The sequence below is a fragment of the Ptiloglossa arizonensis genome, chromosome 8 (assembly GCF_051014685.1).
Source record: "Ptiloglossa arizonensis isolate GNS036 chromosome 8, iyPtiAriz1_principal, whole genome shotgun sequence".
Classification (NCBI taxonomy): Eukaryota; Metazoa; Arthropoda; class Insecta; order Hymenoptera; family Colletidae; genus Ptiloglossa; species Ptiloglossa arizonensis.
Genome location: NC_135055.1, coordinates 14,062,251 through 14,082,513, shown reverse-complemented (window position 1 = coordinate 14,082,513; position 20,263 = coordinate 14,062,251). Strand labels below are relative to the sequence as shown.

The 20,263-nt window shown below is 39.4% G+C and overlaps 1 protein-coding gene and 1 long non-coding RNA gene across 5 annotated transcripts in view; one reads left to right on the top strand and one right to left on the bottom strand.

Annotated features, from left to right (window-relative positions):
* Task6 (TWIK-related acid-sensitive K[+] channel 6) overlaps positions 1-12,759 on the top strand; it is a 201,550-nt gene extending 188,791 nt beyond the window's left edge. Inside the window, exons 2-7 of the mRNA XM_076319248.1 lie at positions 5,189-5,319; positions 6,058-6,411; positions 7,425-7,580; positions 8,264-8,439; positions 9,028-9,357; positions 10,829-12,759. Of these exons, the coding sequence (XP_076175363.1) occupies positions 6,285-6,411; positions 7,425-7,580; positions 8,264-8,439; positions 9,028-9,357; positions 10,829-11,143 (1,104 nt within the window). The 5' untranslated portion in view covers positions 5,189-5,319; positions 6,058-6,284 and the 3' untranslated portion in view covers positions 11,144-12,759. The remainder of the gene's footprint in view (positions 1-5,188; positions 5,320-6,057; positions 6,412-7,424; positions 7,581-8,263; positions 8,440-9,027; positions 9,358-10,828) is intronic.
* The window catches only part of LOC143150764 (uncharacterized), a 229,313-nt gene that overhangs the window by 206,056 nt on the left and 2,994 nt on the right, over positions 1-20,263 (bottom strand). For all 4 annotated transcript variants that reach the window (XR_012993174.1, XR_012993176.1, XR_012993175.1 and 1 more), the window contains one exon: positions 17,041-17,155. This is a non-coding gene — a long non-coding RNA (uncharacterized LOC143150764). The remainder of the gene's footprint in view (positions 1-17,040; positions 17,156-20,263) is intronic.

The window sequence follows — 20,263 nt, the reverse complement described above, 5'->3', positions numbered from 1 at the left end:
GTTACGCAGTCTGATAAATTATCACTTCTGTCGGACGTCGAACTATCTGTGTACTTCCTACAGTATCCTATCATTATCAGTGTTTATAAACACTGACACGGACAGAGGCGTCTGTTAATAGAATACGCGAGAAGTAAATCGCATTTCGTAGTCGAACGAAAGTTAGGAATGAAAAAATTCTATACCACATTTTTTCCTTATTTTTTAAGGTAAAATTACCCACTGACTGGTTAAACTAATATTTTTTAGCCATTCTGTATCAAGGAAGAAAATATAGTTGGTTCGAATGTTTACGATAAGTAATTTTCTATTTGCAATGAAACGTCTAAACAAAGTCTATGTATATAGGCTGTCTAAAAATATATCTCCACATTTTGTTTTTAAATAACTTCTACAAATGAAACACTGCTGATTTATATACGTATTATATATTATGGAAAACGTATATTATGGAATATGGAAAACGATGTCCGGATTATCATTTTTGGATATCAAACAACCTGAAAACAGGTCCTTTAACATTTGCATCGTATCGGTAACGTAGAGTCAAAAATAACACCGGTGTAAAAGCTACTAAAATCAGATCAATAACATTTTAATCTGTAAATGTAAAACGCAATTAATATTTTAAACCTTCTCTAACAAACACCCAGTGACACTAATCGAATAGAACTTTAACATCTTAGACTGTACACTACTTAGCTAGATTCTTCGCTAAATTAACTTTTAATCGAACAAAAGTTCATTTTATCGTTGCAATTCTACCATCGAAGAGACAAGCGGGGCAACGTTAAACCGAGGAGAAATATTCAATTCGCCAGGACTTTGAACACGAAGATTACGAACCATAGAAAAGCTCGTGACACTTTTGTTCTTCGGGAAACCGAAAAGGATTAACGCTCGTATACGAAGGTATTAGACAAGGAAACCGGGTATAATTGTGGTTGGTAATATGTTCGTGATACATCCAGAGACTATTCGTAAGAAGAGCGAAACCAATTACACCGTCGGCTGCAACCGGATCTCGCGTTTCAATTATTGTAACTCAAGTTACTCGGAAGATCGCGGCAATCTTATCTGCTTACTCGCGAAATTCTCGTTTAATCGTTCCACGTATAGAGCAGCTACTTTCAGATAGAGGTGTATCCGGGCAGAGCCCGTATTGGATTCAGCCCCTGATGCTCTCGATACGGCTTGACGTTCAGGTAATTAAACATTGTAATTGAATCTCGCTAGAAGAACACCAAAGAAAATTAAACCGGGATACCTCTACTGCGTGTCTTGAAAAAGGAAAATCGCACGGTGAGCGTGTCCGATATCAATTATACGAAATTCCACGACCACCTGAACGTACCTCAACCTTTAACTAGCTCTTCAATGCCGCGAGACATCTCGAAACTGACTAACAAATAACCACTTATTATGAATAGGGAGACTTCTATAGTGCGCACGTCGGCTTATTGGGAATGCTGCTATCGTGTATCGCGAGTGGTGTAATCAAGGGCTTCTAGATCTCGAGAGTAACTTCAGAACACTCTTCCGAAGGGACACTGTGACCTAAGCGTGACTATCTTAACTATGATGCATACAGGTTGATCTAAAAATAGAATTTACGATGGCTGAGAACACACGGTGGGTACATTAACGTAGATCGAGAGATGAGAAATTAACGGAGGCCTCCAGGATTCTTTTTTCATTTTTCTCAATTAACCAGCCAATTGAACGGTTTGCGTTCATTTTTTGCGAGTTTCGCGCGCAAAGACATTCGGTGGTTATCTTTTTAAATCAATTTTTCTGCAAAGTCGTAACCGAACAGAGAAGTAATAAATGTATCAAATACAAGTTAAAGTAAGCGAGTTAAAATAATTTTTAACGAGATTTACACGCAGACTTTCGACTCTTCGTAACGCATCGTTTCTCTGTTCTCTCTTCGCTTGATTTTTATTTTTAAATCGCGTTCAAAATCACGGGTCGGTTATCGACCGGTACGAACATTAATAGCGTTTCCAACACACTTTTTATACACCGTTGAGAATTTTCGTGTTCCCGCGAAATTTAATTATACCCTCCCGATAGGTTGTTCCGTCCGCATAGATTGCATTCTACCGATCGAACCGACGGTTGAATTATTATGATAACAGGATACAGAGAACAATTCACCCGGCGAATAAACGTGCTCCGTTAGTGGAAAATCAATACGCAGCGAAGTAATATTTTCAACAATGCGTGCAACGTGGTGATCGTGAATTATTACGATCTGGAATCGTCGCCGAGCAACGGTTACGCGATCCGATTTTTCTTTCGAATGATAACATCGGCCGTATCTCTATCATTTTCGCTGCCAGTTTCTCGAAAGGATTATCAGCCGGCGTAAAATTCCCAGGCGAAACAATTAAAATCAGATCACCGTGTACCGGACACGAATATAATTAAACCACGTGACAATGGCAACTGATGCTGAAATCACGGTTACGCGAACGTTCGGCGTTGCCTCGCGCCGATAAACGCGACGACGCAAAGTAAAATGTGGCTGATCCCCGCTGACAAACGTGACGTGGTCCTCGGTCAAAGCGCGGCCCATTAGCGTAAATCCAGATTTAATAGGCTGAGAGGACAATAATGAGTATACCGTGGACTGCCGTAACGGTACGATATGCATTATTCATGGACCCATGATAGCCTACGAAATCCATTGGCAAATCGATGACGGTTCGATGACCATGCCGAAAACACACGCGACCACCCGCGTTGAAAAAGTTTTTCTTTTGTTTTTGGAGGGGGTTTTTTTTTCTTTCTTTTTTTTTCTGAATGCGAAGCCGATCGCGGCACAACAGCCACGTTGCGTGTAACGCGTGTCGGACAAGCATACTCGTAAACATTACCATTGTAGTTACGAGTAGTCAGCGTAGAAAGGAAAAAAAAGAGCAACAATTCTCGGCTCTTTGTACTTGTATTTTCGCAAGACCGAGTCACGCACTTTTTGATACCCTTCGCCTGGAAAATTCATCGATTTCACTTTTATGTCTTGTTCAGAGATTTTATTTCGACGAATAAAAACGAATGAGCGAGCCATACCGTCAAAAACACTGACACGTTTCGATTCAAATGTTACGTCCCGTGTTCACCGTATCGTTGCATTCGTTGAACCGTCGAGGGATGTTTACTTTGTACGGTGAGGTGTATTTGAATTTAATAAATTCGATGCTTCGATTGGTAACGAATTGCCGCATCGGTGCTGAAAGTTTCGCGATTGAAAATAACGGGGAAACTATTTCTAACTGTACTGTCTTTCGAGGAGACGTCGGATTAGGATAAATTTTAAATACCGTGGGATTGAAAAATAATTACTTTTATCCCTTTTCGGACCGTTCGAACTCTGCTCGGCGGTCTTGTTCGAGACAATTTAAATCTTGCACGATTCGAGTTGAAACTGGCGCGAATCGGGTCGATTCCTATCGATGAAATATATATCCGTGCGATAGGATTTGTATTCTTTTAAAATAAATTTCACCGAATCGTTCCTTATCGTTCGGTCTGCGCTAATAAACTCGACGCGTAATTTATAACCCTCGCGCCGCAATTGTGCCGATGAAAGCTCGATACCGCGATCATTTTTTAAATAATCGCCAACGCAACGACGTGTATTCGTTTTCATTTCTGTAAGACGGCTCGACGGTATTTATAATCGTGTTTACCACACGGCCAACTCGCTATATTTATTTTTATCCTTTTCAAGTTCCGGTGTATCGGTGTTAAGGTTCTTTGACATATCGTTTTCGCGCCGTTAATCGATATCCATTAAGACGAGAGATCGTGGAACCGATGCGGGCAGAAAGAGCACCGATGCGAGACAGATAAAACGATCTCGAACCGATTAAAACTGCACCGACTTGCAATTTATACTTAATTTCCTATCAAGGACGTGGTCTTTCACATTTAAGGAAATAATCGCGATAAATGTAACAGCGCCGCTTACTTGTACGCCAAAATAATTTACTACGCGTTTAATAACGGGCCCTAGAAAATTTTATTCCAAACGATTATACGCAATAAACGTTTAAATACTCGATATAATATTTCAATCCTCGGTCGTTGTTTCGAAATTGTTTCATGAAACATAATAACGCAATTGCGTTAAATAAGAGAAATAACCGTGAAATAAGATAGCACGGTATTCGATATAATGTTTCAACTATTTTCATTTTTTACCGAGAGCAGGTAACGAGAGACTCGCTCGTTGTTGCTCCGTCTCTCTCGTATTCGTTGAATCTCGTTCGGATTATTCGTCGGGAGCTCGTGCACGGCTCGATTCCGTACTTGGAGAAAAAAAAAAACTCGATTCTCGGAATGGAAACATTATCTCCCCGTTTGTATGAAATTCAGCGACGCGATTCAGTTTCGTATAACCGAGGTGTTGGCACACGAACCGTAAAGAAATCAATCGAGACGCGAAAACGCGTTCAACGAAAGCTAATCGCAACCAAGTAGGTCAATAATTTGCAATCGTATGTTTCTCGAACCGTGAACAGGTCAGATCTCAATTCCACGTTCAGCGATGGTTAATTTAAACGGTAGAATAGTATTGTTGAACAAAACAAGTGACATGTCCGATACTTCGAATTATTCAATACCCTTTGAAAATGCACGAACTAGATAAACTATGCTGGATATCGTTTTAAGGATTTAAAGCAAGAAAGTAGTATTATTAAACAAAACAAGCGACATATCCGTCAGCGTGTCCTGAATTTAAAACACACCACCTTCTTACAGTAGCGACAATAAAAAAAATGAACTTTATTATATTAATTTGACGTGAACACTTACTCAACGTGTAGACTATAGTATTGGGTTGCTTGGAAAGTCATTTCGTTTTTTTTTTTTGTGAAAATGAGACACGATTTTTTTAAAGTGTATAAACATTTTATTAAATTACGTATTCTCCATTTTGGAAAACGAAATAACTTTCCGAACAAACCGATACTACGAATTATTCAATACCCTTTGAAAATGCACGAATTTGGAAGATAAACTATGCCGGGATATCGTTTTAAGAATTGAAAGCAAGAAAGAGAATCGTGTCGGAATGTTGTTGCTACACTTTGCGCTAGACACCTGGTGGAAAACAATTGCTAGAAAGTGTTCGAGGAGCCGGTATCGGGCATTTATGGAAATCCCTGTTCTATTTCAGTCGACACTGAAAGCGTTGGGCGCTAAACTGAGGAATGGAGGGAACGTGGCAGTGGGAGCAGCGAAAGCACTGCCATATCATTCTGCTCAACCCTTTGTCGTACGTAAAGGAGAACCCGGAACAGGCTGCAGGTGAGTCCTTCTATATCGGCGGATTTTTTGCTCGACCTAACCCTCCTCACGGATATCTCTCGGTTGAACTCACTCGAAGGAGAAAAAGACGATTCTCAAAAGAATCCCGTTTTAGCGACAAGGACGATTACACCTTTTTATATACGTGGAACCCCTAACGTCGTACCGAGACTAACGTTCAGAAAAGGTACTGAAAAGGGAACCTTCGGTACCTCTCGAACCTTGGAACCGATACGAATATCCAAAGTTTGCCTCCGTAGATCCCTATTCTGTCTCCGGTTCCTTTCTCGACCGATGTAACAGCTACACGGTCAACTTCCTGCTTTAACACTTTCAGTTTGCATAGCTTCCGGTAAACACAGCCGACACAGGTTGTACGTTCGTCGTTGAACGTACACCTTTTTATATCCGTGAAACCCCTAACGTCGTACCGAGACTAACGTTCAGAAAATGTTCCTCTGGTACCTCTCGAACCTTGGAACCGATACGAATATTCAAAGTTTGCCTCCGTAGATCCCTATTCTGTCTCCAGTTCCTTTCTCGGTCGATGTAACAGTTATACGGTTTACTTCCTGCTTGAACACTTTCAGTTTGCATAGCTTCCGGTAAACACAGCCGACGCAGGTTGTACGTTGGTCGTTGAACGTTTATCGCGGCGATAAATCCGTGACGTCTGTAGCGTTTGTTGGCTAGTAAGTTCACGATCGACTTTCACGACTCTGTAATTGCGTTTTTCAGATGAACGAAAGCGGCTACAAGGTAGCGCCTGCAAGGAAGAAGACACCCTGAAGAAAAGGAGTCGCGTGCCGGGTCTGTAGCGCTCGGTAAAACACGAAAGGGCCCCCCGAGCATCATCGAGAACGGAAAGGGGTCGTCATGGGCCCGGCACACCAAATCGTAGCCCACTGAGCGATGCAAGTAGTTAGGGCCGGGGCCCTGCTAGTGAGCATGTGGCTCACTAGAGAATGAAGAAACAAAACGTCCGGACCCTATCGTTGATCGTCTTCACGTTCACCTACCTCCTCGTCGGCGCTGCAATCTTTGACGTTCTCGAGTCCGAGACGGAGAAACGACGCAAGGAAGCATTGGACGGTACATTTTCTTATCACTGAACTCGCTTCGATACGACACCCAACAGAACCGATAATCAAACTTTGAAAACGTTCGCCAAACGGTCTCTCCGGTTGGAATTCTTTTCAGAGATCCTTTTTGGAGAGAACTTTCAAATTTCGTACAAGTGTGTATTCATTTTTATTTTGTTAGATCGTAGGAATTTTTCAAAACAATTTTGCGATCACGTACAGTGGATGCAAGAAAGTTACATACACGATCGATACAGTAGCTTTCGTTCCGGTTACTTTAAAGAGAAGACACTTTGAAAGATTCTTGCGTAACGAATAAAGAAACTTTTCGATTTTTTCATCAAATTGAGTAGCTTCTTCCAGCGATAAAACGAAACTTTTACGAGGGGACATTTGTACGTCTGTCAAATTTCAAGCCAACCGAGCAGATATATTCAGTCGCAAATAAATCTGGGTACGAAGAGGTTATTTGTGAAACTGATTCGAAAATCGAGACAACTTTTATTTATCAATGCGACAGCGGAAACCTCGCGTTAAATACGAAGTTTTCACGGCTCGCGAACGTTGTAAATGTTACTCGACGATATTCCTGATCTCGGACAGTTGTTTCCTATTTGTTGAAAAAAAAAAAGAGAAAAAAAGGGGAAAGCTTGCGAGACTTTACTACTTTCAGGAACGAAACTCGGATCAGTCCGGGCAGAACCGAGTTACAGCGCTTGAAATGTAATTTCGCTAAAAGTATTGATTCTCCGCAGTCTTACAAATTGAGGATATACATACGAAATCTCCAGTCGCCTCTGTTTCGGTTCTTTCGAACTTCCAAACGGGAATCGGAATTTTTGTACCGTTTAGCTACCCGCATTACGCGTTCTAAGAAAGAACTCATATCTCGTGGCTATAAATCTAGTTTTATAGGGGTGGTGAATTGTGGATAAATCCAGGGAGTACGAAAGTGAACGATACCGTGAACGTGAACCACCAGACCGCGTGTATTAACGTATTTTTACGTTGCTTTGTTTACAGCCATTGAAAAGGTGGTTATACGCAAATACAATATAAGCGAGGACGACTTCAAGATCATGGAAACAGTGGTGCTGAAGACAGAACCTCACAAAGCCGGTCAACAGTGGAAATTCGCCGGAGCGTTTTATTATGCGACCACGGTCCTCACGACTATCGGTACGTATTTATTAAAACGGGTAATAACAAATTTTTAATAAACTCACCAGCGATATCAGAATATCGAGACGCATCTTCCCTCGCTGACCGAAGAAGAAAAATCAAAGTTTAAGAAATCAATCGTCGCGACGAAATGTACCTGTCCGTATCTACCGTGATATTAAATATAATCTCCATCCCTACATTTCACGTATTTTCCAAAATGTAACATTTCATTCATTCTCCAAAGATCCTGTAATAACTTTGTACGGTACATTTCACGTATTTTCCAAAATGTGACATTTCATTAATTCTCCAAAGATCCTGTAATAACTTTGCACGGTACACATCGATTCTTTCGGTCGCCGTTACAGCGAACTTGACAAAATTGTAAAAGTTTCTTGATTTTTAATAATTCTTCTTGAAATTTCTTCACTGAAAAGGAATTTTATCTTCCATTCTCGGTCCACCGTCGGTATTTCGAGGCAGCGACTTTCAAACGGCAAGCATTACAGATTTTCAATATAGCTTCCATTAGAATGATTGTGTAAGAAATAATGAATCAGTTACCGTGCGCGTTTCTATCTCGTTTCGCAAATATTCCCGCCCCGATCTTTTTCGCTTCGACCCCCGTACGTGTAGAATAAATCGTAGCATTGAATTATTGAAAACTTCTTACACCGGATTTATGGGCCAACTTTTAGGTTACGGACATTCGACGCCGAACACCATAAGCGGTAAGCTGTTCACGATGTTCTACGCGATCGTCGGAATCCCGTTAGGACTCGTAATGTTCCAGAGTATAGGAGAGCGTCTGAATAAATTCTCGTCCGTCGTAATACGGAACGTAAAGCAGCTTCTTAACTGTAAGGATGTCCAGGTAAAGCTACAAACTCCACTACCACCTTGCATACCACCCCCCATGAAATAGTCATTCGAGTACCGACTACGATAGGATCTCAAATTTTCTGACCTACATTCAAAATTCCACACGAGCAGCTGTTCGCGTGATCGGTTAACGACTCGAGCTTACCGATAAAAAAGAATACAATTCGAATTTCCATTTTCATTAATTATCAACGATAATTACATATCGTTTTCGAAATTCAATTCCGAAACCCTTATTGAAAACTATAAATACAAAGACGACGTTATCGGATTCGCGTTAACTTCTTATCAATCTTTCCAAACTTTGATGAATTTCTACAAGGGCTGTAAAATTTCTCACACCTTTTTTTCAATTATACTTCGAAATTCGTTACGCTTTGTCGCGGAGAAAGTCGACGTTTAACAACGCAATTACGGATAATGATACAAAAAAATTGGAAAAAGTTCAAAGAAAAACGTCGTGTCTGACCTGTGTGTCATTTTGCATTTTAGCAAAGGGTCGATAGTTTCTAAAATGTTGCTCGTCGAATGTACATTTGTCACGGATGGTAAATATCCATGAAAATTGTGTAATTTTCAGGCCTCAGAAATAAATCTTATCTGCGTGGTGACGACCTTATCTTGCTTAACAATTGCGGGAGGTGCCGCAGCGTTCTCTAGGTATGAAGGGTGGTCGTATTTCGATTCCATCTATTATTGTTTCATCACCCTGACGACGATCGGCTTTGGCGACATGGTCGCGTTACAAAAGGATAACGCGCTGGACAACAAACCCGAGTACGTGATGTTCGCTCTGATATTCATTCTGTTCGGCTTGGCTATCGTCGCCGCCTCCCTCAATTTATTGGTGTTGAGATTCGTCACCATGAATACCGAGGACGAAAGGCGAGACGAGGCTGAAGCTCTACAGGTAAGAATCCAAAAACCATATTCTTTTTTTTTTACACAGAAATGAATCGTCGAGTGATTTCAATCAATTGACAGTAAACTGGTGAACATCTTCAAAAGAATATTTTCCTTTCCGTCATAAGCCTTTGGCTTAAACTTTGTATTCGAATTTGTACTGTCATCGAATATTTCTAACATTTTCTTTTGTAAAAATATTAATATTTATCGGGAAAAGTAATATTTAAACGAAAGTGTCAAGTAGTTTCAAAAATATTTTTCTTTCCTGTCATAAGCCTTTGGCAAAGTCCAAAGTTTTTTTCTTTTTTTTTTCGAGTAAAAACGATGTTTCGAAAAATAGAATTTTCGTACGAATATTGCAATCGATGTTCATTTCTGTTGTTCGTATCGATACAGTGACGATTTAGTCAAAATTACATAGAGAACTATCTTTTATGCTAATAACTGGTAGTAAATTTTACACAAACGACACAAAGCTGTAACAATTCTTTACATTTCATCTACAAACATAACAAACCCTTTACGGTCACTCTGTCCAGCAGAGTATACTATCACCGAGTCCGATTTATTTCGGAGCACGGCTACGTGTAAAAAATAAAATATTTTACGACGTAAAGTAATAAAAGAATACGTATTCCGAAGCAACCCTTACCGTTAGAACGTATAAAAGTCTGAACAATCGGTGCCATTTTCATCGAAATCGATTCAATTTTTAAAAGAAACCTCGTTCGCGTTAGAAACACACTTCCCATTATTCGTGTCGTTAAGAAACTAAAATTAATTTCCTCTCGTAGTTTCAAAGATCGATTCTAAACTTAACGACAAAAAGAAAAACCAAATCGAATCTCCGCAACCATCGAACCATTAACTCCGACAACTGTCGAAAGCTGAAAAGATCTATTTCAAAAGGAATACGGATCCTATTGGTAGCAGACTGTAGATCCTTGCAATGTAACGCACACGCCTACACAAAACCTCGAAACAGCGTCACCTATATAAACGCGACTAAATTTACATTTCGAGACACGTTTCCCGAACCTCGTGGTGACCGGTGGAATTCTTTGGAATCTTTTCAGCTTCCGAAACGACAGACACCGCGTATCGTTGATACGATCAAAGAACATTTACCAATCGTGAATAATATCGTAGCGAACGTTTGACCGTAAAGGGTTAATTGATTCCTTGTCTCATCGCTCTCAACATTTAACACCTACGTCGAATCGATACAAGAAAACTGTCTCCCCACCTCTTCTCCGTTTTCCTACGTACACGACTCGAAACCGCTAAAACGACAAACCGAGCGAAATTCGCCGAAAAAAAAACAAAAAAAAACGCTCTAATAGCTCGCAAAACAACGGCGAACGCGGCGCGTTAAAAAGAACGGGGAGAGCGAAAAGAAAAGAAAAAAAAAACGCAAAAAAACAAAACAAAACAAAACAAAACAAAAAACAAAAAACAAAATTGTTATGACGCAGGCTGCGCAAGGAGCAGTGCGCCTGGAGGGCGACGTAATAACGGCGAACGGCTCGATACTGTCGGGCCAAGTAGGCAACCACGGTGACACGATATCGCTGGACGACGAGACGTCGGTCTGCAGCTGCCGCTGCAGCGGCTTTCAGAAGAAACGACGGAGACCACGGTTCACGGTCCGTCGCTCGCCCGGTAAGATCTCGCACCTGCTGCCGATGCAGCAGCTGCCGACGTTGAATATGCGCAGTGAGCTGCATCCGCCGCCGCTGACGCCGTTGCTGCAACTGCCGCCGTTGTACCAACATCGGGCCAGCATCTGACGATCGTCGACCGTCGTAACGATGCCGCAACGTGAACTGCCGCGACGGGTGTCCGTCTGAGGCGCTTTTCGAGAAGCGTGCGCGAAATATAGAAAAACGAGAAAAATACGAAAAAAAAAAAAAAAGAAACAAAACGAAACGAAACAAAGGTGAAGTAAGAGAGAGAGAGAGAGAGAGAGAAAGAGAGCTTTTACCGACGACCGCTTCAACGAATTTAACCCTCGAGACGCTCTCCACCGCCTCTCCTCTCCGTGACCGCGATCAACCGTTCCCTAGAGCGCGAAACCCCCGTACCGGAAACGCGCTCTAAACGGGAGTGATCCCTGCGCAGGAAGCCGTTCAGGTCGAATCTGGTATCGCCCCCCCATCCCCGATTACGTTACGAATTTATCCTTTTCCCCGCGTTCGCGAATCGCTTGGACCACGATCCACACGCGAGATTGGTTTTTCGTCTGCCCCCTATGACCCCTTCGGTTACGTGGATGTTGTCGTCGAAGTTATCGGTGTCTCGTTTGTTCTCGGATTACGCGCTAGGCTAACGTTAGATTGTTAATCGGCTTGTAACCAGTCCCCGGGATTTCTAATACTTTACGACGGTTAACCCTTGGAGAGCTTTTTTGCGTTTAGAGCGTTTCTGATAGATTTCGTTTACGCCGGTCGATTGTTACTCATCGGTGTCTCGTGGTACGTCGGTATCGTTTTGTGGCACGTGTACAACCGATGGAACGATAACGGTTGTCGCGAATGTATACTTTCACGTTAAGTTTGTCGATTCGAAATCGTTTTCGCGGATACTTTTAGGGATGTTTGTTCCGTTTTACAGTTCACGACGTTCCAGGTACGAAACTCGGGTAGAAGTGATCCGAGGGTTAAGAGAAACGAATGTTTTACGACGGTTGATGATTTTGTTCCTTTTTGGACGTAGGACGCTGAGATACTTCCCTAAACGGCGGATCGGGTTCGCTTTGCTGAACCGATCTTCGCGAGTATCGGGCACGGCACGGTTATCGCGGCGAATCGCAGAAATGACGAGATTCTAAACGAGTAATTTTTTCATCGGTGTTTCACTCGCGCCGAAACGTGGACATGATTTTTACAAATTGCAACGAGACGAACAAAATTTACGACCTCCGGTGTTTCGATCCCCGGGTTCCACCCACCCCCCGTACCGCGTGGTTTCGACGAGATATTTTAAACGATTCAGAATTTCGAAAGGTGGGACAAATATTCAAAAAAAAATGAAATCGTTTCCTAAAGAGGACGGCGTCCAAGTGCTTCCGATTGTTTCTACTCGATCTTCCAATATTTTATCGCATTCACAACGCGCGAATTCACCGTGTACGTTTCACGTACCGTAGACACTTACACGAACGGTACAATCTTCCATTAAGTTATTTAATTGCGAGGAAAGATAGAATCTTGTCACAGGTGCGATCAGGCGGTGAACTGACTCTTAGAAGCAACTATTGTGCATGTACAAAAAGGGTGTGCGAGTGATCATGTGTTCCGTAGCCAAGAAGCATTAATAAAAAAAAAATAAAAAAAAAAATAATAACAAACAAAACAAACAAACGAGAAAGGGAAAAGAGATAGAGAAAAATATATATCTGCGTTCACACTGCTAAAGAAGATATATATATATATGTATGTATATGTATATATATATATGTCTATGTATATATATATATGTATATATATATGTATATATGGATATATATGTGTGTATATGTATATATATACATATATATATAAACAAATATATATACACACCAAAAGACATATACACAAGATGAACACGACTTTTTCATTAAGAAGGCATTTTACAATTTGTATATATGAACTATAGATATTACACGTACGAATCTAGGTGTACGAATTAAGGTGTTTCGATCTTACGATGTGTATAAATACATACTTGCGAGATAACATTATATTATTATTATCATGTGAGTGCGCAAGTACACGAGAGAATCCCCATACTCGATTTTCCACTTACTACCGTTTAATTAATGATCCAGATCGTTGAGAGATCGTGGCCGTAACTACGTAGAATTCTAGCTACCATAGATCTCGTAACGCACGGACGCTCGGCCAGGACGGTGGATATAAATATATACATATACATAAAGTATCTAACGGAGATAATGGAATCCATGAAGCTGTAGATCACGAAAAATTAAATATCGTCCCTTGATCTTATTGGTTTACAGTTACCTACGGAAAGTCAATCCATCGAGACATAAAAGCACATATTTCCGAATAGATGAAACGCGTCATATTATAGTCGAACACGAGCGGAACAATTCTCTTGCCTTTTATCGACAAGTAGAACGTATTCGAATATTTTTAAGACGTACACTGGATTGCACATACACGCGTAGCATAAGTAGTGAAACTTCGTTTTGCCCACTTGGCCTTTCGACGATTTCAAAACGGCCACCGGAAAGAAAGAAACCGATGCGAACATGGTTGTCTTTGTATTTTGCTTTATAAATTTCCTTCGGTTTTTCTTATCGTCTCGCGTCACTCTCGCTGCGTGCTAATGCGAGTCGTTCATAGACCCTTAAATCCATTACACCAGTATTAACCCTTCCGGATGCGTAGGTACACCGTCAATCCCATAGACGTAGACGACTCGTTTCGAATCTGTGCATCTCGACGAATTATCATTCTTTCTAATCGTGTCCATTGAAACGTTACGAAGTCAAAGGAGAAACCAATTTATTCAAGTTTAAAACCGAATATAGATTTTTCTTCGAAAAATTGTAACGAAATGTTTACTAGTTTCGGTGTTCTTTCATCGATCGAAAGTAGAGTTTCGTACCTCTGTTTTAATATCACGAACGCTTCGTATCTCGAAAACTTTTCACTTTTTCCGCAATTTTTTGGATAGAATTCTAACGCAAAGTTTCACCGAATTTAAACACTCTTCGCGTAATATTAACCACGGTTGTATTCATCGATGAAAAACGTGATTCCTCATGGTTCGTTAAAAGAAAAAAAAAAAAGAACAAAAGACATTCAAATTCATATTCTCTAGATCCCATGACACTCTTTGGAAACAATTCTACTCAAATTGGTAGGTACTGTATTTCTTTTAGTCCCTGAAAGGGAATTACGAAAATTCATGATCACAAAGTCGGAAATTGAAACTTTACTGCCGCCTTCGTTGCGCAATGTATATTTATATATAAAAGAATATAAGCAGCAATGACGAAGACACATTAAATAAGAAGGATGTTGACCATTTCAAAAATTATACTACGTGGATCAATGAACATTCTTCGCGACGCGTAAAAAAATCATATCGCGTGGAGATCGATGTATACAACAAGAACAACAAAATTCTTACGGCAGGGTGTACCGATTCCTTATCAACTGGAAGGGTTGAAATCGTGGTTACTTCTCGTGTTACAGCGATAATAATTTTATTAGCGGTTTCAAGGTGTATGAATCCCAATCACGCTCGGGTTACTATCGCAGTTCACATTCCACGGTTTAAGGGTTAATGAAAACGATGAACTGCAATCGAGGCTGAATTTTGCGTGGCCACGTAAACGGAAGTGCTCGCGATTCGTTGAACCAGCCGTATTCGTCGAACGTTTATTCGATCATAGAAAAAGTTCTATTAAGATGAACGAAAAGGGGGAAAAAAAAAAGAAGGAAAATTCAAAGTATCGATTCACGGAGTTATCGATAACACTTATTGTTATTATTATTATTAACTTATTATATTATTATCATGATTGTCTTCATTAACACTCGCTATAACAGAATGAACGAATTACATTTGTAACATATTAGGGTAGGAACAAACAACGATCACGTCGATTGGAATGAACTTTCACGATATTAGAGGAATAACGAGATGTGAGAGCATCATGGAAACGAATTCGTTGAATTCACGGTGAACCACATTTCACATTCTTTCGATTATCGTTAGGGAGGATTTCATTTTGTACGCTCCTCCTACCGGACAAATGATTTTTAATCGTTTATACTGATTAGCAGTAACGGACGATAGCCTTTTCGAAATTACAAAATAACTTATTATACTACTCCGTCTAAGATCGATTATCTTCCCCGGCCCCCCATACCCCCACCCCGCCCCCCAACCCCACAACTCCCCCACTTGCTCTTAAATTAGATATATATTATATTGAACTTCAAGAAAAGGAAAAAAAAAAAAGAATTATTCCTTACGAGAATAAAATTTCTGATAATCTGATATACATTTTTTTATTCTCAAATGGACGTTATAGCGTGTTAAGATAATACAAGGATTATATAGACTTTCAGATAATACTTTATATTTATAGCGAGATTCCATAACGAATAAGTGAGCTTGTACAACCTCTAACCTTCGAAACTAGCGTTATAGGGATTACTTCTCGTTTATTTATTTGAGTTTCGGTATCGTAAAATAACGATACATTCTGAATACTGTGGATGAAAACGCTTACGAGAACAAAAATCGACGAACATTCGTTCAACGATACAAACACAAACGGCTCGTCACTAAATTTATAAGTAATGTTGCATATCTGTCTGATCTACGTCTTTATTTACGAACAACATACAAGAAGGCCGCGTAAAAATTAAAATCGTTTCTTTGTGGATTACCCGAGGTACATTTAAAACACACGGGATTCGTGTACGTTATTTATCGAATAGTGAATCGGCGTTAATCGATTACGAGTTAAAATGATAATAAAAAATGTAAAATGTTTAAGAGAAATCGTGTATTTGCTTAATGATCAAAGTGATGAGAAAAATAAATTCACTTTGCCATTAATAGACAGATATTGATGAGAAAACAGGCAAGTATAAAAAAAACTTGTTTACGCTAAATTATCGATTGCGAGTGACGTATTGGAACGGATCGACTGGTGTAATTGAAACAAACAAAAAGAAAAAATGGAAAAAAAACATAATCGAAAATAATTTCCACAAAATGCAAGCTCAAGGAAATGTAACGAATTATATTAAAGTGCCATCGTTTTCTTATGCATGTTTAAATCCTTGTATTACTTTGGTAAAATGTATTATTAAAGAACAAGTGAGAAATGTATTTCGAGATCGACAAGTTATAGATAGCTTCCATTAACTGAATTAAAAGTTTCGTCGACAGACCATGTTGTATAGCCAATGATCTGTAATAGATAACGTCATTTCGTCCCCCGACATTCGAAACACTTCCGTCAAAAGACTTGAAGAGTTTGCAGAAAAGAAGATAAAAAACCTATTCTATAAGTACAACCTCAGTAGTCGAATGTTATCGATTATTATTAGTTTACCCTTATTTTTAACGGTAAAGATCATCGTTAATGCACATGTTACGAAATTTTCGTTTCTCGTTTTGAAACAAAAATTAACAAACAAATCGTTTCCGATATCGCCGACCATTTCAATGGCAGTGTATAACGTGTCGTTAGTTCGTTAAGAGAACAATTCCAATCTGGGAAAATCAATTTCCGTAAATTAAAACTAACATGCTCTTACTATTCGACATAATTGCAGTACAAATAGCCATAAAAACGGATAGAATTCATTGATAACTAGAACCCATCGTAAAGGCTTACGTCATGAAACATTTTCTTATTAATTACACATTAATATTAGTAAATATATCAATGCATCCACAATTTTCGTTTTGCATCTGATTTAATGTCACTACGAATACTTTTCAACGGAGACTACCAATTCTAGAAATTAATGGATAAAAATAACTGCGAACTGATGAAGTTTTACTAACGATAATAAAACCTTGCATATACATATACATAGATAGATAGATATCCAGTTCTTTGTTTCAAGGGAAATTACTATAACGAATATTTTAACATACAATTTTAAATAGCAGTTCACATTAATTATCAAAGTGGATCGAGACTTACGCGTTGCACGTGCGAGGAGATGATGCCGTTTGAGGTCAGACATGTGGTTCGTTCAGGCCGTGATAGAGTTGCGTTTTTCTCCCATCCTTCTTCCATCAATGTTTTGTCATTGTAGCTTGTTAAAGAAAAATAAAAAAAGATCTTATTGATATGGTGTGAAATATACGAAATATGTATAAATTGTCAACGATCTTCGACCAACGTTAACTTAATTAATCCCACTATTGTTGGATAAGCGAGACGATGTTAAGATAAGCAACCGAAGCTTCGGATCAATCACTCTGATCCCTAATATAGAGAAACGGGCGAAAAATTCTTGCTAAGTGTCTAACACGCGACGACTCAAACTTTTCAAAGATGATCACCATTTAGCGTAACGTAGTACGATCGAGTGTTTCACGGCATTCGAGTCACTCGGCATACAATGTTCGATACAAGGAAATTAATAACAACAGTACGCGAATGACACGCATAAAGATCGAACGATAAATTATATAAACGATTTAAATCATTGAAAAAAGGCTAATTAACAGACACCGTTGTAATAAAGTTGAATAGTGTGCGCAGAAATTTTCACTCCGTAAGCTTAACCCAAACAACAATTCAATCAGTTAAATTAATGTTTTGAATAAGTGATTAGCTCAAAAATTCGACGAACGATCAATTGGTGTTCCAAATTTGAAGAAAATTGAAATTAAAAGAATGTATCGTTTCATTTACTAAAGTGTAGCTATTCGTTTGTTCAAAATTCTGTAACAACTTTTTTCGACTTCATTTGTAAATTTCTTATTGACATATGTTTCACACATCGAAGATATCTTTCGCGTTCAGTTACTTCCCGTTATCGTTACCAACGATACGTTCTTTTAATCTCGACTTTGTGCAAATCAAAAACCGTGCGTTATATTTCAACGTGAGAAAAAGAATTTGAAATACAACTCCAAAATGCATGTACATGTATAGACACACGAATATATTCTGCAGCGTGCCCGCGAAATTTCAACTTCCCGCATTTTTAACTTTGTATTAGTAGATAACGAACACGATGATTACCATTAATGTTACCTTACACGAATATAAACAATAATATTTGTAATAGTTGTAAATTTACAATTACGGTGAATCGGAGAGATATGAAATTAAACAAGAAAATTTAGACACACATTCACGCAATTTTGCTATTATTGTTACAGCATAAAATGTAAGTACATAGTTACGAATTTAACAAATTAATTAACTATATATGAGCATCGAAATAATACAGTTTTATCGCGGTTTCGCCGACAACGCAGACCTTAAACTGCGAAAAAAAAGAACACGTCGAACGAAAAACACTATAAAAAGCTGAGTGCGATTGAAAACAAATGAAATCCGGCGCATTGTATTATCAAAATTTTTTAACAATTAGTCCTCCTATTAAACTATCGACGACGATTTCATTAATTCTGTCAAATGGTTTAATGTTGTTTAACGTCGAACATTATTTCATATAATTCCATTGCCGTTAACTGTTAATTCGAGAATTAAAATTGTTTCTTCATACATTTAATTGTTCTTTGATATTACCAAATCTCTTCGTCCATAATTTAAACAAAGGAAAAAAATTCACTCTGCAAAGAGATCGATGAAAAATTTAAACGAATGCGAACTCAAGACACTTCAAGCTGTACATAATAGGAGGATTGACAAATGCGTACTATGATTGAATCGTGTTCCAAACAAATGTCTTATTACATAAAATAATGTCTTATTACATAAATGCGTAAGACCTTTGATTCAGGTTTCATTCTTGCTTGAAATTAACCAAAAAAAAAAAAAAATGATAACACAAATAAAGAAGGGTCTGTTAATACGAACAAATTGCCTGAAAATACTGTCACTTGCGATAATCACGATTACTTGTAAGATACGAAACAAGGTACTCTTCGTAGAAGAATGAGAAAATGGAAATAGAAGTCCCAAAATGGCTTGTACGGGTACAATTTTCTCGATAACCGAAAGGAAAGAGACCACATATCCCTTGTTTTCATGTATTATAAATAGTGCACCGTCGTTGCAAGGACCTTTAGAAGGTCCTGTCCCCGGCCCCACCCCTCCTCCCCCACCAATACCGAAAAAAAAAGAAAAAAAGTATCGAAAGAAAATTAATGTTAAACGAAACGAAAGGTAAACGATCGAAGGGATGATAAGGAGAAAATAAACACGGTAACAGCATGCATATGATCGAAATCGGTTCCCAAATCTGCCTGCATACACCGCCACGTGTACCGACGTTTAAGTGGATCGTAATTTGTAAATTACTATGGACTTCCTAATTATATGCTGGTATATGATAATACATGTGCTCTGCCACAATAAAGCAGTTTTTTTTATCTAAAACGAATGCCGTCATTTCTGTTCCAATATACCCTACGAACAACGAACATCTTTTGTCCTCGGATACAACCGCGTATTAACATACGTTACGCGCAGGATGATCAAGTGAAGTCTTTACGCTTCCCCTTCTCCTCGCATTCTGTCAGCCTTGACTCCCCTTTCGTTTCTCCGCACTTGTCGCTAATGCTGCCCGTACTCGAACAACCTGCGACCAAGTGGGAGAAAAATAACGGGTGTCCTTTCGTACCAGTGTACGCGACGTATGGCCGGGTATACCTGCTTTCAAGCATCTTACGTAAGAATACAATACCGTAGAAGTACCCGTTACGTTTCCCCACTCTTGCTCAAACAGCGCTCGCTACGAGAGAGGAGAGACGAAAGGGGAGTCTAGGCCGACAGAATGCGAGGAGAAGGGGAAGTGTAAAGACTTCACCCGGTCACTCTGGTTGTATGCTATTCCTCGAAATCTCCTCTGGGAAATGTGTATTTTCGTAAAGTCGAGCTGTTCGAATTCAACGAGATCGCGAGACTCTTCTTCTTTTTTTTTTCTCAGACGTTCTCAAACGTTCCGTCCTTGGACGGACTAATTCAAAACATCTGCGAGAAATGTTCACGTCTCGTGGAATGCGCTCATCAGCGGGGTTCACGTCTCGGACAATGCGCCAGGCGTTGTAATATTTAGCCATCTACAGTCGAGCGGGAGAAACAGTGAACCTGGTGGGGGGAATTCCACGAGCGGTTACCCCCACTTTCCGGCTTACTTTTACCTTCCCGGGCAACTCCATCGAAGATCAGAAATACTATGTATTTTCATCCCTCCTAGATGCACGAGCCCGTAGTAGATTAA